At 41.3% G+C, this 22,633-nt stretch overlaps 1 protein-coding gene across 1 annotated transcript; it reads right to left on the bottom strand.

The window, feature by feature from the left end:
* Positions 1 to 3,419: 3,419 nt before the first annotated feature.
* LOC119735746 lies at positions 3,420 to 15,961 on the bottom strand. Its single transcript, XM_038209662.1, has 2 exons — positions 15,383 to 15,961; positions 3,420 to 7,486 (listed from the first exon to the last, which is right to left on the bottom strand). Exons 1-2 carry the CDS (start codon positions 15,495 to 15,497, stop codon positions 5,196 to 5,198), a joined length of 2,406 nt encoding a protein of 801 aa, XP_038065590.1. The 5' UTR covers positions 15,498 to 15,961; the 3' UTR covers positions 3,420 to 5,195.
* Positions 15,962 to 22,633: the final 6,672 nt, after the last annotated feature.

The following is a 22,633-nucleotide window of genomic DNA, read 5'->3' as shown; positions in this document are numbered from 1 at the left end:
AACTGGTTCCCTGTCCTAACATTAACGATTATGATCGGGTGGTTGGACACAATCTAACTTGCGTGAGTGAATTATTCTCGAACCGCAAATAATTCGTATTCCCTATTTGAATGTGGCTGTGGGTTGGTTTGTTTTGTCCAATACCTAAATCAAAAGTGAATAACTTTCGTATTGCGAAAGTATACACAATACATTTTCAAAGACAGTATGTAAAACGTTTGGTCCAGCATGCGCAGCGTTTAGGTTATATCTCCATAAATACAGTCCAGTCGATAAATGAAAACTTTCTTTACTTTTCCTCCCCCCTCCCCCCCCCCCCAAAAAAGAGGTTACTTTGAAGATATGTACATGTACTGTCCATGGTGTTTTCAAGTTTCAAAAAGAAACAAACAAAAAACAGTCTTCTCGTTGAATGAGACTTCCATTATCACCTCACACATTTAAAAATTACTCGCGACCGATAATAGTCGGTAAGATTGGTTTCCGCCACCCTATGGCTATCGGTTACAGGGGCGGATCCAGGAATTTTTGCAGGGGGGGGGGGTGCATCAGCAAAACAATCTCAAGTGTAGACAGGGTTTTTTTTTCTCCGGACACTTGGCCTCCAAAAATCAATAGGGGTGCAGACCAGTAAATCGGTCCGAAATTGCCTGCACCGGCAGAATCGCGATTTGCATGCCCTCAAAATCTTCGGTATTTGAGCATGCTGTGGGCCATGAACTTGAGGGTTTGTAAAAAATATGGGTGGAAGCCGTGCACAGGACTGGGAGCTTGCAGTTCTGTGTAAATTGGATGTAATTTGGACCCTAAAAGCGCTCTATTTTGCAATGGAGTGTAGGCATCGTTTTTCAAAATGGCGATGGGCTTCAGGACTATTTTCAGGGGAGGTCGTCTTCAGATTGAAATTTCTTCTAAAAGTCATCAGTTGACCCACTTAAATTGAACAGAAAATGAAAGATGATGAAATAAGCTTTAATTTGATGTGTGTCTCGAACACCTTGGAGAGTTGTGAGTATTTTTCCCGAATTTTTGAAGTGGGAGCATTTACCATAGGGGGCTATGGAAGTTTATTTACTGGTCTGCTACCATAGGTTGGGAGGGGCGTGGCTCGTACCATACTCTTTCAATGGGGGCGCTGTTCAAATCCGACGATTATTACAGAATACTGTACACATATCCCCTAACCAAGCTAGCTCTGACCGTATTTTGTACACAGGTGGACATTATTACCAGTATAATATTTTAGGTTGTCAGAGCAGGGGGGGGGGGGGTTCGCATTATTTTTCTTGAATTTCTATGAAAAAAAAAGTTTTGACAGAGCTATGGGACCAACCCCCAACCCCTAGATCCGCGCCTGCGTTAGTGTAAGACCAGAACCAGTCTGCTTTCAGAGCAGATCTGTTTGTGCACAAAAGCAAACTGAAAGGAAAGCCTTTTTATGAGGGTTACAAAAGCCCAATAGAGAAATACATGAACACTTTCGATTTTTTTTTCCGTAAAACAAAACACACGTGATGACAATTATTTATCGAATTTGTTGTAGAGCATTTCACTCACTAAAAATTGTTAGTGTTTGAATAAAGAACCTTATATGAAATGATTTTTGATCTTTGGGTGCAATTGTTTTAAGAGAACATGGCGAGTGTTCGAATAAACCATTATCATGTCGCGGCCATCTTGATTTGTCGAGGCTGGAAGAAACATAACAATAGTCTGGTTTCTTTTGCACAAAAAAACATTATCATTCAGTACTGTTATTGGATACAGGGAACATGACTGAAATGTTGGCAGCATGATAACGGTCTATTTCAGTTAAGTTCATAATGGTTAAGTTACGTTCATGGTTCATTGCACCAGCGCCCTCAAGAGGCTAGGGGAGGTTGCTGTTATTATATGATATGAATGGAAATATATGAAATAAGTTAATCGATTTATTTATAGGGTAGCCTACATTCTTTGAAGTTAATAAAACTGTTTAATCGATGAAGGTTTAATGTAAACGAATTCAAATCTGGTACTAATAAATCGTGAGTCATGTTCATGAAGTTGTATAAACATCAGTAATAATTTTAAAAAAAAAAGTGATTTTCTTTTTTATTTAACGAATCAGGATCCTGTCATTACCCCCATTTGGGGATTTATTCAGGTTGAAGACCAGTTAATGAACTACCAGTAATAATTATGCCAACTTCAAAAAATATAAAAAATGCTCTCCAAGGTGTTTTAGACACACATCAAATCACATGTGAAGCTTATTTCATCATCTTTCATTTTCTGTTAATTTTTTGGCGGTTAACTAATTACTTTTGGAGAAAATTCAATCCACAGATGATCACCCCTAACACTAGTCCTTAAGCCCATCGCCACTTTGAAAAAGGATGTCTACGCTCCATTGCAAAATAGAGCAATTTTGTGGCTCAATTATTTCATCCCAATTTCACAGAAATACGAGCTCGCAGTCCTGTTCACGGCTTCCACCCTTCCTTTTTTACCCTCAAGTTCATCACCCACAAAATGCCCTTATGTCAAAAAAGGTAGAGGGCATGCAAATCGTGTTTTGGCCGGCGGAGGCAATTTCGGGCCTATTTTGTACTGGCTTGCACCCTTCAGACTTTTTTCCCAAAGTTAATGACTTTTTTTCAACAAGATCGTTACATTTTAGATAATAACACTTAAACTGCTTTTATAAATGGGATTTTAAAATTATTTTTTTACCCAGAAAATGACATCGTTACAGCCCCCCCCATTTCATCAAACATCCGTTCGATGAGAACTATAAGAAATTAGAGGCGAGGCAACCAAGTTCCCCAACAAACTAATTTATTTGCAGTGCATTATGGGAAAGGTTGACATCTGGGTCAAAAAAGAAAATCGTAGATTCATAGATATGCGAACCCCCCCCCCCCCCCCCTGGTCTGACACCTAAAAATGAAACTGGTAATAATGTCGGACTGTGCACAAAAAACAGACACAGCCAGCTTGGTTAGGTTTTTTTTAGGCTAGTGTAAATAATCGTGGATTCGAACAGCGCCCCCATTGAAAGTATGGCACGATCCCCCTCTCCCCCCCCCCCACCCACCTTTTGATTGTCGGAGGCCAAGTGTTCGGAGAAAAATCTTTCACATTTAGGATTTTTTTAGCTGATGAACCCCCCCCCCCCCCCCCCCCCCCCGCGAAAATTCATGGATCAACCCCTGCGTGGGAACAGTTTACACTTATCAGAAGTTGGAAGGGTGGACAATACAGTACGCCCTCATCTAAAATGTTCTTTATAAACAAAGAAAAACTTTAGCTTTTAATCATTTTGGACTCTTCAAGTGTTATATAAGATACGATTCATTAGGTTAATTTAAAATTCGATTTGAAAAAAAACCACCCCAACTTAAACCAAAACAACCACACCTTCTGATCGAAACATATCGAAACTTGAAGAAAACAATTCATTCCTTTATTTTTCATTTGCAAACAAGTAAAATGCAGGGATTCTCAAACCGACATGAAATTGTATGAAATAATATGAATAACGAATAATGATTTTACTAATTTTCACATGTTTTTGCAATTTTCAATTTAAGAATTTTCGAACATTTCTCTAATTGTTTGTGAACCTTTACTTGTGTTTGAAATAAAAAAGTTGTTTCTGAAATAACGTCGCGTTGAATGCGCCTATCAATCGTTCCCCCCTCCCCCGGGCTGTCCCACCCAAGTCGTGGGGATTGTAACTTTTGAAGTGACAAAATCCCCACCCCTCGGGTAAATTTTAAATGACAATCCCTGACCATGCCCCGACATAGATACGTGGGGCGCACTAGTGACTGCGTCTTCTGTAGTACGCCAATGGTAACGATGTAATTTGAGCGACCAAAATCCCCTCCCTGGGGCATGAAAAACGAGACCAAATCCCGACCTCGGACCTGGGTTAGCGCGAGGGGGGGGGGGGAGACATTATGATAGGCGCATAAATAAATAAGGCACTTGCTGTTCCTAAACATGGTCTAAACTCAACAGAAAAAGTTAGTAGTGATCCCTTACTATGGAACTGCTATCTCTTTCGTCATTCGAAAATATTTATAAAGGGACTGAAATCACCCATGATAAAGTGAGTGATTAGTGCGTTTTCTATCACTTAGTCTTAATCCAAATGATACTCTGATTCCCTATACACGATGATCCCTGACGTCTCCCAATACATGGTAGGTCGGGTAGCCGTTACAATCAAAATGGGATCTACCCGATGTTCTCTAATACCTATGTTCCCCAATACCAATGTTTCCCGAAATCCTTGGGATTAGGGTAAGGGTTAGGGCTATGGTTATGGTAAGGATCTCGGGGAACATCGGTATTGGGGAACATAGGTATAAAGGGAACATAGGTATGCACCCATTCAAAACGCACAACTTGACCCAGCAAAGCCCTATCCTTGTGATCGGCTAGTACATTTGCACATACATGTACTTGAGGCACATCGCCTAGATGATAAATGTACTGAGCATTACGCCAATGTGAAAATCAAAAAAATAGGAGCAACAATAACATGCATGATAGGCATTATGTTGGTGAACATAACTATTTAACACCTAAACATACCCGAGTGTCAATCGAAAATAGCGATGAAAATGTCGCTTTTTTCCGTTCTGGTCGTATCATTTTCGCACCTACCTATTAAGTCTGAACACAGACTCAAAATGGCAGGTCATTTAAAGTCTGATACTAGCCAGCGCGTGGATTCTCAGAATGACTTATGACATGAGGGTCAATTTAAATATCTACGCGCGTACCAATAGGGTGCTGCGTTTAGCGTGAAGCGCGAGTGTACAAGAGAAGTAGGCCAGTCAAACTAGACACAGCCAATATCGCAAATAATATGTTAAAAGCACTAGGACTGTTGCATATACCACTGATCTCTATATAAAGACTGGATATAGCGGATGCCCATACACCAGCCACATAGTTGAATTTGCATTTTGACCAGTTCGGCCCGGTCTTGCAAAAATGGCTTCCGATATGTGAATGTTCTACGCGTTATGTAGACCTTTCTATCGCCGACGCGTGGTTGGCAAATTTGCCAACCACGGGTTGCCAAATTATGGAAGGTCCAACACTGCAAAAATGGAGAATAAACATTAATGATAACCAAAATAGTATTTGATTGCTGAAAATACAAAATTATCAACAAACGCTACAAGTGACAATCATCAGGGTTCATCGTGGAACATGTGAAACCACAATCGCTCGAAGTAGTGGGACTCCTCTGCGTTTGAGGAATTACCGTGAGCCGAAATCGCTCTCTGGTAAAACTCCAAAGGGTGTTTTCTGATCATCTCTCGCGTGGCGGCAAAACAGGCCTTCCAGCAGTGTGGTATTGATCCTCCACGCGGCTTGTGACCGTAGATGTATTCATAAAATTCCATGAACGTAAAATCTGATGGTCTGAAATACTTATTCTTGGGCTTCAGTAAATACTTATCACCGGCACTTATGACGTGTTTCTTGTGTACACTGTAGCCGCCTCCTTTGCTACATGGGATGCCTCGCTTTGCCTTGGAGACCGCATCCAGGGGATTTCGCCTGCAGTGTCGTTTGTGATCGGCAATCTCTCCGGGGTAAAATACGGTCACATCTGGAAGATGGTCGTAGTTGGTGATGATATGATGCAGATAGGAGTGGCTCTCTCGACCAATGTTAGGGAGCCTCTCCCACGAGTACCACTGGGAAGTCGGCCATGCGTCGCCCCCTTTGTGGTAGACGAATGTCCGATTCGCGAACGGCTTAACCCAATCCAGGTCCTCCTGGTACTGGGCAACGACGATTTCATAATCCAACGGAATTTTGCGACCCGTGTTTTTCTTGGAATTGGCGAGATTCGGGTCCGTATAAGTTAACTCCGGAATGCCATGTAGGAAGTTGTCTACAGCCTCGACTCCTTGCATGAAGGAATGATCTTGCTTTCCAACCTCATATTTCCAACCTCCGAAAAGTCCACGGGAGTAGATGTCTTTGTTTTTCAGCCAAGGTTGTACCGTGTCAAGGATCATATCCCTTTTAAGTGAAGGGACGGGATACCCATGCTCCAGGCGACGGTAGTGCTTGGAGACTACCATATCAGCTGTGATAAACCCGTACATGACTAAAGATTGAATGGATTCTTTAATCAAGTTTTCCCTACTCCAATACGCTGGATTAGAACTTGTCTGCGGTTCGGCTATTTCGCACATGAGAGACCAGTACGCTCCCGCTTTGGGTACATGGTCATCCGAGTAATTGGAGAACATTGCCACGCGGTAGAACGGAGAATCAGAATCCGGGAAGTACAACCAAGATTTATCAGCGAGGGTCTTGGGTAGTTGACCGGTGAGGCCGACGCCTACGACGTGAGTGTGTGTGTACACCAGCTGGGATGCTAGCTCCAGCATCTGCTCCAAAGACTGATCACGACTCTTCAAAAACCCAGTCAAAATGTCCAGGGGAATCGTTGATATCAGAGTATCGTATTCCAATGTGTATTTAGATTCCGTTGCATCTCCTCTTTCAATGGATATTATTTTTTGGTCAATATCAATACCGGTTACCTTTTCGTGAAATTTGAACCAGTGGCTTGGAAGCTGTTTTGCAACTGACTGCAAAATTCCACCAGTTCCATTATATTTGGGGAAACGGAAGAAACGGTTCGGTTCCCATTCGGAATCCTTGGTGTTTGTCCCGTTTATATCTACCTCTTTAATCTTGGTCTTGATCTCTTCAATGTTTGGTACGGCAACCTTCTCGCCAACCCAGGCCGAGTTCATTTTCTTGGGGTCGACCGTCCACATTTTCGGGTTGTATTTCCTCATATAGACGTCAGCAAGACCCACTCCGAATTTCTGCAGCAGCCACTCGTCAAAATTGTTGGGTTTACTGGTGATGGGATTTTTGGCAATCTCTTCTAATCCTTGCAGGCTTTTTTGCTGATCAATTTTATCCATGACGTGGATATTGTTCTGAACTGGATAAGGAATGAATCTCCTCTCGTCATCTGATCCTTTCATGAAGGCAAATGACGACCTGCGCCGGTAGTTCCACTCGGGTACTGCCATGTTCAGAACTCGATCGAAGTAGGTATAATGGGAGAAGACGACATGAAATCCATCGTCCCAGAGAAAGCCTTTATCATCCCTAACAGACGAGGCTCGGCCTCCTAGTTTGCCTAGCTCTTCCAGTATAGTGATCACGCTGTTGTTGATCCCTTGCCCGAAATCGTGGAGTCTTTTAGCAGCACCCAGAGCGGTAGGTCCGGAGCCAATGATGACTATTCTGTGTTGTTTCTTCGATTCCCTGGAAGTTTCTTGGTCATCGATTTCCGATGGCAGCCGCGTAGTTTGGTTACCGTTTGAACCTCTTCTGCCTTCTGCAGCATCTGGAGGGCCTGTTGATGTGTCACTGAGAGTTCGGATGTTTTTACTGTTCTTCATATCCACGCGGGAGCGGATAACTGGAGTTGGAAAAATAGCTGTGGATAAGAAACAAACAAGATCTTTTTGAGACGAAATTATGTCTGACGTTAGTGTACTCATGTAATTTTTTTTCAGAAGAAATATCTTTTCAACAACTGACTATCCTAAATATGTCACACTTTCCGTCTATCCTATCTTACATTAACCTGTATTTTTAAGGCTATCCGATTTCCCAATATCCTGAATTGCTTAGCCCCACAATGGAAAAAAAGTTGGGTAAACATAAATAAGGAAACACATTTTTTTTATCAAGAATTAGTCCAAATTAAGTTTGTTCAACTGTCTCTTCCTGAGGTTTGGACAGTGTAGCAACCAGTTGCAGGGAAATGATTTTCATCAAGCATCGGGCTGTGTTTACTATCCCATAGATTGGTCAATTTGTTTACACAATTAAACCTGTCGATATTTGTTTACTCGGTCGTCAATTCTTGATGTTGGGCAACTGTAACAACAAGGCGGGCGACGTGAAGCCTCGTACTTTTAACTACTCAAAGTGTACGGACTGTCTGTAGTACTCCGTCAACTGGGAATGACTAAAAGGTCCGCAGAACTTAGCTGTAGTGGTAACGTAATGAAAAATTCAACAGTCTGACAGTCTGTCAGTGATAAGGTAACCAGTCTAAGTCGCTAGTCACAGCCAGTCAGTCAGTCAAACAGTCAGATAGGTAACCAGTCTAAGTCACTAGTCACAGTCAGTCAGTGAGATAGGTAACCAGCTCTAAGTCACTAGTCACGGGGAGTCAGTGAGATAGGTAACCAGTCTAAGTCGCTAGTCACAGTCAGTCAGTCAGTCAATCAGTCAGATAGGTAACCAGTCTAAGTCACTAGTCACAGTCAATCAGTCAAACAGTCAGATAGGTAACCAGTCTAAGTCACTAGTCACAGTCAATCAGTCAAACAGTCAGATAGGTAACCAGTCTAAGTCACTATAGTAACAGTCAGTCAGTGAGATAGGTAACCAGTCTAAGTCACTAGTCACAGTCAGTCAGTCAAACAGTTTGATAGGCTACCAGTCTAAGTCACTAGTCACAGTCAATCAGTCAAACAGTCAGATAGGTAACCAGTCTAAGTCACTAGTCACAGCCAATCAGTCAAACAGTCAGATAGGTAACCAGTCTAAGTCACTATAGTAACAGTCAGTCAGTGAGATAGGTAACCAGTCTAAGTCACTAGTCACAGTCAGTCAGTCAAACAGTCTGATAGGTTACCAGTCTAATTCAAAGGTGACATTCAGTCAGTGAGATAGGTAACCAGTCTAATAAACGGGTGACAGTCAGTCAGTGAGATAGGTAACCAGTCTAATTCTCATGTCACAGTCAGTCCGTGAGATAGGTAACCAGTCTCATTCACAAGTGTCAGTAAGTGAGGCAGGTAACCAGTCTAATTCTCAAGTCACAGTCAGTCCGTGAGGTAATAATAATAAATGATAATAATTAACATTTATATGGCCCCCGTAAATAATATGGTCTTAGTCGCTGTACACATTAAAAAGATAAAGTAATTACAATATAAATATATATTTTTAAAAAGGTGAACGTGTAGATCAAAACATACAATTACATCATAAGTCCAGTGAGGACAAATTAGCCATTGAAAAACATACTTTTTCTTTTGACATTTAGCCTTTAAAAACATTTTTTTAAACATACATTATTAACCCAGCTATTAAAAACCATAACCAATGAATTAAAAAGCCTGCTTAAGATAGAACCAGTCTTATTCACAAGTGATAGTAGCTCAGTGAGATGGGTTAACAGTATTATTCTCAAGTCACAGTCAGTCCGTGCGATACGTTACCGTCTAATTTACAAGTGACAGTCTATCAGTGAGATAGGTTACCAGTCTAAGCCACAAGTGACAGTCACTCTGTGAGATAGGTAACCAGTCTAATTCACAAGTGTCAGTAAGTGAGATAAGGAACCAGTCTAATTCCCAAGTCACATTCAGTCCTTTAGACTAGGTAACCAGTCTCATTCACAAGTGACAGTCACTCTGTGAGCTAGGAAACCAGTCTAATGCACTAGCGACAGTAAGTGAGATATAAACTAATTCTCAAGTCACAGTCAGTCCTTGAGATAAATATCCAGTCTAATTCTCTAGCGGCAGTAAGTGAGATAAGGAACCAGTCTAATTCCCAAGTCACAGTCAGTTCTTGAGACTAGGTTACCAGTCTCATTCACAAGTGACAGTCACTCTGTGAGCTAGGAAACCAGTCTACATGTAATTCACTAGCGACAGTAAGTGAGATATATATCAGTCTTATTCTCAAGTCACAGTCAGTCCGTGAGATAGATAACCAGTCTAATTCACTAGCGACAGTAAGTGAGATATATATCAGTCTTATTCTCAAGTCACAGTCAGTTCGTGAGACGTAGCCAGTCTAATTCACAAGTGACAGTCCGTCAGTGAGACAGGTAACCAGCCTAATGAGACAAGTAACAGTCAGTCAGTGAGATAGGGAACCAGCCTAATCCTCAAGTCGCAGTCAGTCCAAGAGATAAGGTGGTCGCCATTTCCCTATAATACAAGTAAATTAAATTAGGCGGTCTACGTTTTCCGTGTTATATCCAGAGGAAATTTTGTAAATTTGTCCTAGAACTTGCACAGAAACAATTATGTGCTTTAAACGCCCCCCCCCCAAAAAAAGTAGTTAAAGTCAATTGCCTTTATGTGAGTACTAAAACACGATGAAGTGGATAGTTTAGCTCTTTCTAAGGGCCATTCAAAATTTTTGATTTTTTAAATTTCGATTTTTTTTTTTCTCGAAAATGTGGGTGGGTGGGTCAAATTAATTTATGGACTCTTTTTGTTAATCGAAATTCACTTTTTTTCAATTAAAAAGATAGAAAATAGAAAATAAAAGCTCGTTGGACTTGCCAATTGCGTTCCGATTCGTAAACCTTTGCCCGTACTGTATGGTAGTGTTGTGGCGCTCTTATGTAATAACAGACGTGGCGCTCTTATAATACAAATTCTTCTAAGGGTGCAGACCAGTAAATCGGTCCGAAATTGCCTGCGCCGGCCAAATCACGATTTGCATGCCCTCAAAATCTTCGGTATTTGGGCATGCTGTGGGCCATGAACTTGAGGGTTTGTAAAAAATATGGGTGGAAGCCGTGCACAGGACTGGGAGCTTGCAGTTCTGTGTAATTTTGAAGTAATTTGGACCCTAAAAGCGCTCTATTTTGCAATGGAGTGTAGGCATCGTTTTTCAAAATGGCGATGGGCTTCAGGACTATTTTCAGGGGTGATCATCTTCAGATGGAAATTTCTCCTAAAAGTCATCAGTTGACCGAAAAGAAAATGAAAGATGATGAAATAAGCTTTAATTTGATGTGCGTCTCGAACACCTTGGAGAGTTGTGAGTATTTTTCCCGAATTTTTGAAGTGGGAGCATTTACCATTGGGGTCTATGGAAGTTTATTTACTGGTCTGCTACCCTAATACCCGCCTAATCTTGTGTGGCCATATAAGCACGCCCGTATTCATTGTTCGTTGCAGTTGGCTTCAGGGCGTTGGCTCCGTCATGACTTTCTGTACCATTTTCTGTAGTCATATTAAATTACTTGGAAGCAGAATTTAAGTTTCCTGTGTTTGGATTTGAGTTGTCCAATGTCTGTTCTTAAGCCTCTATAAATTCCTAATTCGCTACATCACAAGCATCATAAGAGTAGTCTACCGTACAGGTACCTTATGCATTCGGTACATGTACAATGTACCGTGTATTACTTAAAGGGAATGTACATCATTGGCTTCTGCTGTAATTTTCAGAAATGAACTATTTGAGAGGTTAGTATAATAGATCAAATATTGTTACACTGACCTTTTTGAAGTTTAATGTTCGAAAGGTTGGAAAAACCAAGAAAAACAAAAATGTTCAAGTAGTCTGGTTCCCTGACTCCACAAAAGATAAAATGGATCAACGTATAGATGATGGAAAATTGTAAGGCAAGGGAACCAGTCTAGCTGGCCTGCACCCGTTCATGAACATGGAACCAATAGCAAACAAAATTTGGACTGAAAAAATGGTAAATTTGGAGCAGTAGTTGAAAATAGTTAGGTATTTCCAACGCTGGTCGGCCGACCACCGTTGGAAATGTTTACAAAAATACCATTTTCTTGAAAACGACTTCACTACAGGTGCCATAATTTTACAAGATGCTTAAGACTGTAATTTACCAACATCCTAGTAAGGTATTTCGTAAAAACTTGGTAGTTTTATTTGTCGATGTTTGCAAATGTTGTATATTCCCTTTAAACTCCATCGGAGCACCATATGCATGGGGACCAGTGAAGTTAGACTTAAAGCATGCGTAAATCAGTGCGCCGTCCAAATGGAGCGGGATACCGGGTTCATTTGGTATACACGCCACGAGTGTCGGTTACGAATCGCGACAACGAAATAAACCTACTTTTGTTCAAGACTACTTAGGCAACCCGCATGGTACATGTATATCTCCGTGCAACGAACATGGCTGTGCCGCACGTCTGGAAAACGCAATTTGAGAGTTCAAATATTTGTTTTCTATCAAAACGACTGCAATTTCTGAATAAACTTCATGAATAATGGGAGTCATTATTGTGCCTACAACTATTTGCGAAGAGACAAAAGTTCAGAAGACTGAAGGAGGTAAAGAGTGAGAGTCGATGAGGGAGAAGACTCGAACCATAGAAAGTAACTTTTTGGCGCGAGGAGAGAAATAAAGGAGAGATATAAAGGAGAGAAATGAAACTATGTTACATAATGGGAGAGGAGGACTCGTTTATAAGAGATCTTAAATCGACCCACGGACGACTCCGTTCTTATGTCATTGGGGATGGCATTCCATAACCGAGGACCGTAAAACCGAAGGGTGTTGATAGAATACAAGGTGCGAGTGAAGGGAACAAACAGATTATTGCGGGATCTTGTTGAATAATCATGAATTTCATGAACTGAGGTGAAGTATGAGGAGAATGTGCGAGGCAGAAGATTGTTAGTAAATTTGTACATAAAGATCCCAGTGTGAAACTTGTTGATGTCAGTAAGAGTGAGGGTGCGTAGATGTGCAAAGAGAGGTGCAGAGTGGTCCCGAGGATGCGATAGAGTACAGATGCGAATGGCCCTTTTTGTGCGACAGCCAAAGCGTTCAGTTTCTTATTGCTGGTACGCGCCCAAATTATATTACCGTAATTTAGATACGGGAGAATAAGAGTGTTATAAAGTAAGATCAGAGAGGTGGCTGGAAGAAAGAAACGAAGCTTAGAAAGAACGCCGGTGTTTCGAGAGATGATTTTGGTGATTGAATAAATGTGTTCGGTCCAGGAAAGGTTTTGATCGATGATGACACCCAGAAACTTGGCTGAAGAGACCCTGTTGATTGGAATATTGTCAATTACAAGTTGAGACAAGTTGATATCATGAGGACGAGCCGACTTGCTGAAAAAAATATAATTTGTTTTACTATGGTTCAAAGAAAGTTTATTGGCTTTAAACCACGAAGACATCAACTTGAGTTCAGAGTTGAGAGTGTTTATCAAAGAGGTAACATCAGAGCTAGAATATAGAATATGGTTGTATCGTCGGCGAAAAGAGTGAAGTTAAGAAGAGATGAAGAATTGTGAAGATCATTAATATAAAGCAGAAAAAGAAGAGGCCCAAGGATAGAGCCTTGGGGGACACCATGCTGGATGTTAAGATGACCGGAATCATGGTTCGTTATAGAAGTTTATTGGGACCTGTTAGAGAGATAGTCGGCAAACCATTGGTGTGGAATGCCCCTGATGCCATAGTGATAGAGTTTAGAAAGAAGAATAGAATGATCGAGAGTGTCAAAAGCTTTCGAGAGATCGATAAAAACACCAATAGCACACAATTTGTTGGTAAGGGCATTAGTAATATTGTCGGAAAGTTCAATGAGGGCCATGTCCGTAGAATGTTTTGATCTAAAACCAAATTGCTGATCGAAAAGGATATGATGATGAGAGATGAATTGAGAAAGACGATTGTAAACAAGCCGTTCAAGAATTTTGGAGAGACAAGGGAGGATAGAAATAGGTCTGTAGTTGCTGATATTGTGAACATCGCCGCTTTTGAAAATAGGAATAATCTTAGCAACCTTCAGATTGAGAGGAACAGAAGCAGATAGAAAAGACAGATTAAAGATATGAGTCAATGGATCTGCAATGAGAGGAAGTACAGATTTCACCACGGTTGAACAGATGCCATCAAAGCCACTACTGCCACTGCTCTTCAACTCACTTCCAACCTTAATAATTTCGTATTTGTTCGTGGGGGAAAGGAAGAACGAGGAAGCATTAGGATTGTGCAAGGATTCAGTGAAGTGGGTATTAGTAGGGGCAATTTTGCTAGCTAAAGAGGAACCAATGTTAGTAAAAAACTTGTTAAAAGTATCAGCAATATCAGGCGGGTTGGAGAGGAGATTGTCGCCAGATCGCTGGGAAGATTGCTGTGCTTCTGTTTGCCGAAAATCCCATTGATTTCACGCCACGTACCTTTCAGATTATTTTTGGTACGGGCAAGCTTATCAGCATAGTACCTTTTTTTGCAAGTCGGATGGTGGCTGTAAGCTTGTTCCGATATGTTTTGTAATGCTGCTCATTTGCAACAGTCGGGTTACGAAGAAACCGCCTATGTAACCTGTTTTTAAAAAGACAAGAGTTAGTGATAGATTGAGAAACCCATGGTTTGGTATTCCTAGGTGTTTTGGCCCGTTTAAGAGTGAAGGGAAAATGGTGATTATAGCAGGAGGAGAAAATGGAAAGGAAAGTGTCATATGCAGATTCAGAGTCCTGAGCTAGATACACGCCACTCCACTCAATGCTGCCGAGGTCTTGCTTAAATAAACTGATGGAGTCCGTGTTAATATCCCTTGAAAGATATGTTTAAGGGGAGGATTCAGAGCTCTGGAGACAAGAAGTAGTGAATCGGAAGAGTGGATAGTGATCAGAGATGTCAGAGTACAGAATCCCAGCTGTGGTATTTAGATCAGAATTGGTTAGTATGTTGTCTATTAGTGTGGAAGAATGGGGAGTGATGCGAGTGGGTTTGGTGATTAAAGGATGGAAACCACAGGCCAAGACAGCATTCACAAAGTCGTCCGCGGGTTGGTGATCTACACAATCGAGTATATTAAGGTTGAAATCACCCATTACGTAACACAGCTTTCCCTCCCTTGTTATCTCCTCTAGGCAGGTACCAACAGCCTCGTTAAAGTTGTCAAGTGAAGTACCAGGAGCCCTGTAGACATTTCCCACAACAAGATTGCTAGCTTTGTCACGCTGAATTTCGATGAAGATTGTCTCAAAGCCGTTATGAGAAGGCGTGAGGTCTTCACGAATCCGAAAATTCAGCGAGTTCTTGACAAACATGGCTACCCCTCCGCCGGGTCTATCGGAACGTGAGGAATGAACTAGACGGAAATTATTCATGTGAACATAGGGCGGAGGGGTTGTTTGGAACCAAGTTTCAGTGAACCCGTAGATGGAAAAAGAGTGGTTTAGACTAGCCAAGTAATCTTGTATGTCGAAGAAATGTCTACAGAGGCTCCTGGAATTCATGTAAATGATGGAGAAGATACATGTAGTATGGTATTTCCCCCCTCGTTTCTTGAAAGCTAGATCCGCCCCTACACCCCGGTTCTACACCAAAATATACGGACCACATAATTCATTTGTACCTGGACCATATTTCCAATTGTTAGTGCAGAACGCCGAACGACGCTGCGGACGGTTGCTGTCTTTTGCATCCTGCATGGTCCTGATGTTCCTGCAGGCGAGTTTTAGAGTCTTGTTTTTACATTGAGAGTCTTTTTTTACCCGTTACTGCTCCACAATTTACTCAACAGGAAACAAAAATACACCATGGAGTAAATCAATAAGTGGAAACCTACCTCCTCTTCCAGGGAGCATCCTGCCGTCCATATTCCGAATCACGATCGACACCAACAACAAAACTGCCATCACTGACGTAAGAGAGACGAAAACACGGTTAAACCTGCTTGCCATGCCGAATAATTCTAAAATAATATTTACTAGATAATCTTAACGTTTCCTCTGTGGTGACACATAAATGAGAATCTGAAAGGCGAGATACTGATTAATCCGACACCAGACCTTTACACCCTTCAGACCTGCGATGAATCGAAACACTCGCCCACTGCATGCGCACATTCGAGTTTCTGCATGTTACTACCTTACTAACATATACAACAGTACATTTGTATATATATAGATTATTTTCCTCGTCCATTCATCGCTATTGAAATGTTCATCCTTGGCAGGTCGCGGGGTCGGCTTCCAATGGTGAATGCCCGAATGAGCACGATAACAAAACTATTGTCTGGTTAGTTCTTAAGAGCAAGCCTTAGGACGCTCATCCCACACGGAGTTGTATTGTGACCGGGAACATGGGCCGCGAATCAATTTCGTTTGTGCACATAAAATACTGACGGAAAAAGAGAGGTCATCATGTGTACACTCGCGTCATAGTGTATACCACCGCGGCGAACCAGGCTGCCGTTAAGACTGACTATCCTGCAGGCTGAGATGACCGGAGTATAGGAAGATTGCTTATGTCTATTAATAAGAACCATTTTCAAGTGGTGTGGAGTTGTTTGATTTTTTGTTTGTTGGGGTGTTTGTTTATGATTATTCGGCGGTTGGCCGGGATGGCGACTTCTTTTCGGTGGTCCCTTGCTCTCGGCCCTACTCGGCTCCCATAAAAAGCGCAAATGTGAACAAAAAAGTGTCGTCATTATATGTTAAAGGGAATATACATCTTTTGCTTTTGCTGTAATTTTCAGAAATGGATGGAATTGGGGGGTTGGAAATATATAGCAAATATAGTTACACTGACTTTTTTGAGGTTTTGGGTTCGAAAATGCTATAAAAACCAAGAAAAACAATCATTTTCCTGTAGTCTGGTTCCCTGACTCCATTTAAGAAGAAACAGAGCAGTTACATATATTGGGGAATTGTAAGGTCAGGGAACCAGTCTAGCTGGCTTGTACCCGTTCATAGGTGTGTAATCGATTGCAAACAAGTGCGATGGTCAACTGGGGTCAGTATTTGAAAAAAAGCCAGTTTTTTCCAACGCTGGTCGGCCGATCAGCGTTGGAAATTGATACAAAAATACCACTTTTCTTGAAAATGACAGTATACCAGGTGCCATGATTTTACAGGATGCTTTACACTGTCATTCATAACAGTCCAGCAAGGTATTTCAAAATGATTTGGTAGTTTTATTTTTTGATGTTTGCAAATGTTGTATTTTCCCTTTAAGGCCCACTATAGGCCTTTCTTTTGTTTGTAAACATTGGCGCCATTTTGTATGGGCTGCCGTAAGTGCATAAATTGAAGCCGTAGTTGGCAACATATTTTTTCCAAAAAAGTCTTCATAACGCCATCAACACATAGTAAAAAGACATATGTGGGAATAATTTTTTATAGCTTTGTTGAAAATGTTGTAATTTCAAGTATCAAATAATATTAGTGATCTGTAATAACTCTTCTTCATTTTTTCAGTGTTGGACCTTCCATAGTTTTTCAGGCCGTGGTTGGCAAAAATGCAGTTTGCCAACCAAGCGCAGAAAGGTCTATTGAGCCTTGCCGGGTAGCGAAATTTCTTTTCCCAAGCGAGATCGGACAATATCAAAAGAGGGCGCTCTCTCCGCGTTATGTATATTCATGATGTCTAGGAAAATAAGAGTATAAGTTATATAAGGCCAAAAAAAATATTCGGTCTCTGGTCAGACCAAAGTTCCGGAATTGACGCGGCGACGGGTTTTTTTTTTTTTTTTTCTCCTTTTTTTTCCTTCAAGCTTGGATTGTACAGACAAGGTGGAGTACTATTTTGCTTTTTTGGTGTCCTCATGTACATTGGTGTCCTCCATAATTTGCCTTGGTGCTTTCGATCGTTTGCCTTGGTCCAATTTCCCATTCCTTGATGCTCTGTGGTAAAAACAATTGAGGAGGTGCGGCAATAGAGAGCGCTGTTGGAGCTACCGCGGAACATTTTGGAAAAAAAAAAGATTGACGCGCATGATTATTAAAATCGACGCGCGCGCTGACCAAAGACCGACTTATTTCTTTTTGGCCTAACAAGGAATAATAGTGTTTCAATCACCGACGATTGGCAGCTGATTCGTGGACTGGTTGGAAGTAGTCCTGACTTCTAATCAGGTGATCCGAGTTCGAATCCCAGTGAGCGTTTTTCACTTCTTCTCATTTTAACTTTTAAATAAGTAAAGTGATGAAGGATCATTTCTCACAAGACGTAAAGCCTATCTAAGGATTGTGTTATGGAGAACAAGGCATTAGATGTGCATCAAAAGGACCAATCAGAAGATGGAAAGCGGATGTCGTTTGGGAAAAAAAGATTCGCTGCCGGGTAGGAATTGTTTGGCATAGACCAACAAGTGCGAGTGAACAATAAGCTCTGGCCGTGTTGCAAGAAGTCTTGCATGACAGTCTTGCATGAAATCGACGAAAATGATCCCTAACAGAGCTAAAAATGAAATCAATCAAAATGATCCCTGTCAGAGCTGAAAAAAAAATGCGACGCCGAAGAACGCGAAGCCGATGGCACATTTGCAGCACGACACTGTTCGTCAATAATCGGGGACAAACATACATACAGACGGACAGACGGACAGACCGACTACAAAGTGACACGTAGAAGCTCCTGCCAGGTTTTTTTTCTTTTTTAAAGGGTCTGTTTAATGGGGAAAACTCAAAATCTTGATTTTCAATTCGAAGTTTTGCTGAATATTGGTATTTTTTTCTACGGTTCACTTTGCTTATCAAACTGGCTCAATATTTGGCATTAACCCTAACACACCAAAGTGTTCGAATACAATTCACTCCTACCCATCGCTCTATCCAGAGACGCCCCCAATGCGGCACTCTGTTACCGCCACTCTCTCTTTCATGAAATTTTGTGAGAAAACGAAGACTTCGCAAATGATTGCGGGGAGCGTATATTACGACCATAGTCAATGCACGTATAGACTATGTGAACTGTGTGACGTCATGCCGACAGGCAAATGCCGGGCAACCTGGGCATTTATGCAACTTTCATTTGCATGTTATTTGTCCCACATTAAAGGGAATATACAACAAGAGCGCAAGAGTGTTGTTAGGATTATTCCCTAAATTCGTGTCCAATAGTCTACAACTATTTATTTCCTCAACAACGAAAGAAATACACTAAACACAGTAAGCTTTTCCTTCAGTATATCTGTTCTATTTACAAACAATTTACACTTATTTACAACTGTGGTAGGCCGGTATTTCTTCACTTGTTACATTAATTCACATTCTAAATCATATTATTTCCTTCGTGTTTCCTTTGAAATGAATAGCAATTAATCTTTAAACAAACTTCCACTCTGCAGTTACTTTAAATTATTTTACTCTATACAAGGTTCTTTAAATGGGAGGAGCAGCCGTTTTAAGGATATCAAGCCCACGGTACTGTCTTGAATCATCTGATGCCGGTTGATCGTTGGATACACCGCCTCCTGGGTTGGGTGTCCCAGGCGCGGTTCTAGAACCAATATTTTGGGGGGCTAGCACGGTCGATCCAGACATTTTTTTTCAGGGAGGCGTGCTGAAATGTTGACCGGTTATTTTTTCCAGACACTTAGGCCTCCGAAAATCAATAGGTGGTGGTGGTGGTGGTGGTGGTGGTGGTGGGGGGGGGGGGGGGGGGGGGGGGGGCTCATGCCATGTTTTCAACGGGGAACGCCAATAAAATCCTAAAATCATTCACACTATAGCAAGGGCGGATCCAGAACACAATTTTTGGGGGGGGGCCAAAAAAAATTTTGGTCCCCCAAAAAAGTGGGTCCAACAAATTACGGCTAGGGGTTCGGGGCCCGCTTGGGCCCCGAACAATTTTTGGATTCTAGATGCTCTGTGGTGCGATCTGAGGCAAATTCTGACCACTTTAACCAATTGTTTTTGAGGAAAAGATGGTGGTGCACTCATTGCCTGCCTTTATTGCGATGTCACATAAGAAATAAAAAAATTGGTTCGTTTTTTTTGGGGGGGGGGGGGGAGAGGGGCGATGGCCCCCTTTGGCCTCCCCCCTCCCCTCTCCGCCCTTGCACTATATTAACTAATGCACCCTTGCACCCCTTTAGGGGGAGACCGTTCACATGTACACCACAATCCTTCTTTTTGCTAATGCAATTTTATTTTTACGGAATTTATTTTGGGGGGGGCTAGACAAAATTTTGGGGGGGCTAGACAAAAAAATTTGGGGGCTACAGCCCCCCCCAGCCCCCCCCCCCCCCCCCCCCCCCCCCCCCCCCCCCCGTAGAACCGCGCCTGGGGTGTCCTACAGCCGCACCAGTTAGTGCATGTTATAAATGCAGTTAGTGCTATTGGAAGAAACTTTTGAGACTATACCATTTCGCGAAAAGGGGAGAAATACACGAAAACTTCTTACAAGTGTAATGTGTTGTCCAGTCCCCCCCCCCCCCCGCCTTTCGAATTTCCACGGCCGCGAAAATGTAGGATTTTTGTCATCCCCCATCCCCTCAGTCGCCGGCACAGATTTACGCCACAGCATTTCAAGAACTATACATACATGTCCACGAAGGCCTACATTGCAGTGCAGAAGGGAACCGTTTGTTGAAATTTGGCATCACGGGACGAGAACATCTAATTTTAGCAACAAATATCACACGGTTCATAGTTGTCTTTGCTCTGCTGGCTTGTCTTACCATAATAAATTAAATGGTTTGTTTTTCTTGCTAATGAATTTTCTTGCTGTTATATTCTGTCATAAGCATTTTCGGTGAACCAACTTCGGACCACCAACACAGCCCGGCACGGAAACAATATATTTATACAAATAAGTTCAAATCAGCTAAGGCGCCTAAATAAAAAACAAACTGAAATATTCAAATTGTTACTTTCCCAAACAAAATACTTTAAATAGTCCTGCAAACAAAATAATCACTCACTTTTTGCCATTAAATACTAAATAACTTACTAAGTAACATTATAATAAATACCGTAATGAATTCCGGCATGAGTAAGTGCAAGATAAAGTTGTGACCCTTCTAAATAATACGGGCTGAACGGCTGATTCTCTGTTTTTGCTGGTTTATTTCTGTTGAGGAACGAAGACATGTTACTTGGTCTTCGACCGAAAACAGAATCAAATATACAAAATACAAAAGAATGACGGTACAAAATACTTTGGAAATAATCTAGATACTAAATACCAAAAAGCATTCATCAATATCTAAACAAGATCCCGCGGTTTGCGCCTAAATTCGGGCAGCGTCCGCCATATTGAATTTTACTGTAAACACCCAATAAATACAAGATAATTAATCCAATCTTATATAATAATGAAGAAATGAACTTCTGAATTTCTTCTACAATATCGAAATATCTATCACTCTTACGATAAAATAATTAAATGAATTCTTGAATACATGAAAAATCACAAGTCAATCAATATCCTGAATTAGTCGAATATGCTTCCAAAATCAGCTAAAATGACCTAAGAGCAATCTAAATCTACTCAAGGATAGTACCTGTTAACTGTGAATTAATATAAGTTATTATTATGAGAAAGATTGAGGTAAAATGTAAAAAGATCATTACCTGTTGAGGAACGAAGACATGTTACTTGGTCTTCGACCGAAAACAGAATGACGAAATGTGGAAAGCGCGCGAACTGGGTTACAAAACCAAGAGGGCGCTCGCCAATTTAAATAACAGAAAACGATTACGTAATGTAAAAATAAATAGAGGGGGGTTCGCATCGCAACCGTCACAAAGGAAAAAGTGGTTTAGAAGATTCATTTGATGTAAGGCCATATCAATTTATCTAAAACAAATACACCCAACTAAACAACAACTCTATTTTCAGGACGCGTCAGCAGACTACCGGTGTCTTGTGAAATTTGAACCCCTGAGAAATATGGACTCTTCGCCAATATCGCGCATGACTCAACGAACTGAAAATTGCGTTAGTGTGCTCTTAAATGTGATTTATAAAAAAAAATACGTTTTCAACTTGCAATTTTTGTATTCCAACCAAAACCCCCTTCCCTATTTTTTTGCACGTCTGCAATCCCCCGAAAAAGTATTTGTTTTGGGGCAAAAATAGATCTGCTTTGCGAGCAGACTGGCTCCCGGTCCGTTATCGATACTGATTGCGGGGCGGGAACCAGCCGCGAGAACAGAATTATGGTCTGGCAGCCAATGATTCAAAATTCTAAAGTAAATGATTCAATAAGAAACCTCTTTTAAAGTCCTATTCAAAATGGAATACAATTCTACAAAAATAGCAGTTTAGAAAAGGAATCCATTTTTACGGGATGAAACTCAAACATAGCGCGGCAACTCACTGAGAGGTGAGGCTGAGTCCACGAATTTCATATAGGAGTCAAAATGTCACGAGATATCGCCATAAGACTGAGTCCAACACGGGCTCCCGTTGCTATGAGGCTACGTCTTTTGTCAACATTGTGCCTACGTAGTTGTCCAAGACCTGGACAATATCTCTAGGAAAGATAGAGACCAATGACCCGGTCGTAAGTTCAATAGCTTAGTTCAATGGCACAGTGGGCCTTTGATCAATAAAAACAATGACATTATTTATAACCCCCTTTCAGAACGCGCCGGACTGCAAATTTGCAAGGTACCCGCACATTTGCGGGTAATATTATTGCAAAGTTTCTCTTGTAAACCTTTTGAACTGTTGTCACAAATATAAGAACTCCATATTTGTGGAAAATATTTCGTCAACCAGCAAACAATCGAAAGTATTTTACAGTGGGACAACTTGCTGCAGATCAATAGTGGCTTTTAATTGGCAAATGTTCAAATATACAGGGTGAGTAAGAAAAAACTCGAAACCCAAATGTCAGGACCATTGTTTTAGTAAAGTTCCGCCTGTACCACTTTCAAAATCTGGGATATGAAAGCCCAATTCATAAGCTTTCTTTGAGTACAAGAATCATTCAAATCACTCATGTACAAGTTAAGGAATTTTAAACACATCCCCTGTTTTAAGGTTCTGTCCACGGATCACAAAAAAGTTCAGTGTTCATTCAGCAAAGCGAAAACAAATCACATGGGGATGTGAATTGTTTCGTTTTGATGAAAGAACGCAC

The sequence above is a fragment of the Patiria miniata genome, unplaced genomic scaffold (assembly GCF_015706575.1).
Source record: "Patiria miniata isolate m_02_andy unplaced genomic scaffold, ASM1570657v1 HiC_scaffold_29, whole genome shotgun sequence".
NCBI classification, from domain to species: domain Eukaryota; kingdom Metazoa; phylum Echinodermata; class Asteroidea; order Valvatida; family Asterinidae; genus Patiria; species Patiria miniata.
The sequence above is the reverse complement of the archived record's forward strand: the minus strand, read 5'-3'. Positions and strand labels throughout refer to the sequence as shown.